General features: G+C 33.1%; 1 protein-coding gene across 1 annotated transcript; it reads left to right on the top strand.

Annotated features, from left to right (window-relative positions):
- Positions 1 to 393: 393 nt before the first annotated feature.
- On the top strand, positions 394 to 3,226 carry LOC137408680 (mu-type opioid receptor-like). The gene is made up of 3 exons (XM_068095261.1): positions 394 to 1,132; positions 2,072 to 2,287; positions 2,738 to 3,226. Exons 1-3 carry the CDS (start codon positions 395 to 397, stop codon positions 2,864 to 2,866), a joined length of 1,083 nt encoding a protein of 360 aa, XP_067951362.1. The 5' UTR covers position 394; the 3' UTR covers positions 2,867 to 3,226.
- The last annotated feature ends 607 nt before the right edge of the window (positions 3,227 to 3,833 follow it).

Raw genomic sequence — 3,833 nt, forward strand, 5'->3', positions numbered from 1 at the left:
TGAGGCATTATCAATCATTATGCTCGTAACCTTTAACAGTTTTATGAAGAGTAAATTTTAGAAGCATTAGCAAACTGTCATAAACTATACAGGAGGCTAGAAGTTATTGGGTCTAGTGCTATTCGCACGTTCCTCTAGTTATTCTGTAATTATATTAGATATATTAAAGTTACTATTTTTTGTCCAAATAATTACCATGGCTACGCTTGACTAATGACGTCAAACACCGCATATAATTCCTGGATTGCCATATATTTTCAAACAAGTTTATTCATGACCACTTGAGTTCTGTCTCTTTCAGCATGCGCTAGCATTGCTCATTTCTCAACACACTAGGAGTATCAGATCGTTGACTTGATTTTGCTCGCCATCCAAGCTAAGACACAAGAGTAGGATGAACGAATACACTGAGAGCCAAGAAAGCATGTTGGAAAACTTTACAGCTGAAAACATAGACAGAAATGAGACTATTCTCAGCATTGAAAATGGTTTAAATTGGACCATTTACGTCACCTTCGCAATCTTGGGAGTTACCCTAAACGTACTAGCTTTGGTCATTATTATTTGTGGAAAACGGTTTAGCCGGCATCTTAAAGTTCAGCTAACTAATCTCGCTGTCGCTGATTTGCTGTGCTCGATATTATTGCCAGGAAGCGGTGTGATTGGAGCAGTTTTAGATGTTTCGTATCCAAACAGCTTGGTCTTGTGTAAAGCCCACGTGTTCGTTACTTACACTATCTTTTACAGCAGTCTTTTGTTCAACGCTGCCGTAGCCGTGGAGAAAATGATGGCTGTATACTTTCCATTTGCCATGCTTAACTATACAAAGAACCATGTGATCATAGTAACTGCATGTGGATGGATTGTTGCGGCGCTCTGTCAGATTGGATTGTTGACTAGTTGTGAACTCGCTGTCAACGTCAATCACCAAGAAAACTTGGCTTGTTATCCGTATAAAACAGTAACACATTACAATCCAAGGGAGTACCAAATGATCGTTATTGCATCAGCAATCAAGTATTGGACACCTTCAGCTGTCATTGCCATAGCATATGGACTTATAGCTATTAAATTGTGTCGTCGAAAGAACATCGGAGAATCTCGCGGCAGACGCACACACTTTAGTCGCAGGGTAAGTACTTATGCCATTAAATTTTATGGGTGTGAAACTGCGCAAATCTGCAGGTTTTGGCAGAATAAATAACCCCAAAACCCAATGAATAAAATGCCAATACTACTTCAACATGAATAACGACTTTGTGTTGAAATTAAGCATCGAATATTCAATAAACGCCTTTTTTCCGATACTGGATGGCAATGAACTGTGACAATTGCAAAAGTTTTGTTTCCAAAATACAAAAATGATCGTATTTATGGAATCACCTAATAATTTTTTATGTTCTTTGTCATTTATGACATAAAATCATTTTCTTTTATTATCTCAGATCATGCATACTGTACATATTAGACTGCAACAAAAATTATTCTCAAAAACTATAATTTATTTATTAGGCACCAATTTTATCCCACCATGTGATTGATAATAACAGCTGGCCAACTAATTATTAAGATGGTACTGCTACTTCAAAAGTCATCAACTTGCTTTCATATAGCTGCATGTTTACATGATTGTGTTAAAAAAGTTAAATATGCTCATTTTTATCGACGAAAAAAAACTTTGTTTTATCGGGTTTGTTGTTATAGTGTGCAGATATTGTTATGCTTAACTTACCATTGATGCGCATGTTTCCACAACTCATCTGATATTTGTTTAACAAACTAAGAATTAATCATTTTACATCAAGTTATAAATTAGAAGTGTAGAAGTAATTTATGTTGTGCTTCTATATGCCTTATCATACTTTCTGTTGAGATGTACGACAATTAAATATGACGGCTGTAAAAACAGTTTTTTTCAAAATAGACCTGATACAATCAGGGCTTGAACCACTACCCTTTCATCTATAAGAGAGATGCATAACATACTAGTCTAAATTGTTTAGAATTACTCCAAATCTATAAGTAGGTTGAAAATCTTATCATCTATCTAACACTCACCGTTTGTTTGCAGGTTCTTGTCATGCTGGCAGCAAATGGCCTTCTTGCTGTCGCTATGTGGACTCCCTACTATACATGGCTGATAGTGGACAGCTTCAACCTTGAACCTTTACAGCCTGTTGCTGCCAATCAAAACCGAAAGATAATGTACATAGTTTTCTCAGCTGCCATGGTTGTAGACTGCATTGTCACACCAATCATATATGTCATTTGCAACAAAGATTTCAAGGTAATTCAATGTATAATCAGAATGCAAATAAATCTCTTGAAGCTTGATTTTCTGTTACACTCTTAGGATTATGGAACATCCTTGAAAGTTTTTAAAGAACAAAGGCAAATTTATTTTGAATAAAATTTGAGTAAAACAATCAAAAAGTAAAGCAGAATTTTTAACAACTGAGCTTTTATTTAGCAGCTAATTGTTGTTAAATTGTTTTTGAACAGGTTTTTTCTAAATTATGTTAGAAAAATCAATGTTTTTTATAACTTTTTACAAAAGAACTAAAGGTTTCAACTATCAGGTTAGCGACAGAATAATGGCTAGCACCAACTTGATATAAAAGAACTGACACCTTTAGTGGTTGTGAGAATAGAGCAGAAATGTTGGCCCATATTAAAATGTGGCTCTCTACCAACATCCAAAACCAATAAAACTTCATGCAAAGTTATTTATTTTTAGAAAGATGGAATAGAGATAGTGGGAGGCTACTACCAGAAAATAAAGAGCAGGAGATTACGAGCGATACGGAGACGTAATGAAGATTTGAGCAGTTGTGCGACTATCGAGACGACAGTGTCAGATACATAGGTGCTGTTTTACCTAAAACCATTAATTTTTAAGTTATTTTCAGTTCATGTAAAATGTTATTTTCATTGTCCATTTTTGTTTCAAAATTAGAAAAACAGATGTGACCCAGCTGTTTTATATGCATTTTGATTGTACAAATGTAAATATCATAATTTATAAATAAATATACTATAATTTATAATTTGATCTGTATATATTTTTAACACTAGTTAAAGTAATTATATTAGTAATTAATTAAATTATAATGCGCTATATTATATGAAATTTGCTGAATCATGATGTTAGTTTAGTTTAAAAAAATAATCTATATTTTTATTTTAATTACGGTGTTGTCACCATTAAATCTACCAACTTTTACGGAACGCACTTTTATAAGACCTCTTCCTAACAAACTTATATATATAAAAGTTTTATTGTTATAAAACTCATTTGAAAATAAAATAGTTATAAAATTGAAATGCTTTTAATGTTCAAGTTATAACTACACATTGGTTGTAAGGTTTATGATAGTGGGTATAGCTTATCTAGCCTTGAGAAGAATCTGGATTCATAATGTATAGCAACTACATTGTACACCCAAACTAGTACAGAAAACTTACCAGAATTATAAAACAAGTCAAACACTACAAAGAATCTAGCTAGTTTCTGAAGATTTGCTCAGCTTAATATCTACTAAAAGTAATTACAGAAAATCTATGTTTGTGTAGACTAATGCAGAACTGACCACGTACAGACATTGAAAACTGAGTGCTGTACATTACAGTACATTAAACAGCCTACATTGTCTCGCACACATGTTCCTAGGTTACAATATGGTACAATATGCATTTACAGTATACATGAGAGTGTGAAATATGGTTATTCCTACAATAGGGTACCGTATAATATTAATAACAGTAATAATAACAAATGAAATATGATACAATATACACATATAGTATACATGAGAGTGTGAAATATGGTTATT

This window comes from Watersipora subatra, chromosome 11 (genome assembly GCF_963576615.1).
Source record: "Watersipora subatra chromosome 11, tzWatSuba1.1, whole genome shotgun sequence".
Classification (NCBI taxonomy): Eukaryota; Metazoa; Bryozoa; class Gymnolaemata; order Cheilostomatida; family Watersiporidae; genus Watersipora; species Watersipora subatra.

Excerpts from the sequence above, each read along its gene's own strand:
- LOC137408680 (XM_068095261.1), top strand. The coding sequence starts at position 395 with ATGAACGAATACACTGAGAGCCAAGAAAGCATGTTGGAAAACTTTACA. Across the intron at positions 1,133-2,071 it reads GCACACACTTTAGTCGCAGG|GTTCTTGTCATGCTGGCAGC; the intron begins GTAAGTACTTAT and ends GTTTGTTTGCAG. Across the intron at positions 2,288-2,737 it reads TTTGCAACAAAGATTTCAAG|AAAGATGGAATAGAGATAGT; the intron begins GTAATTCAATGT and ends ATTTATTTTTAG.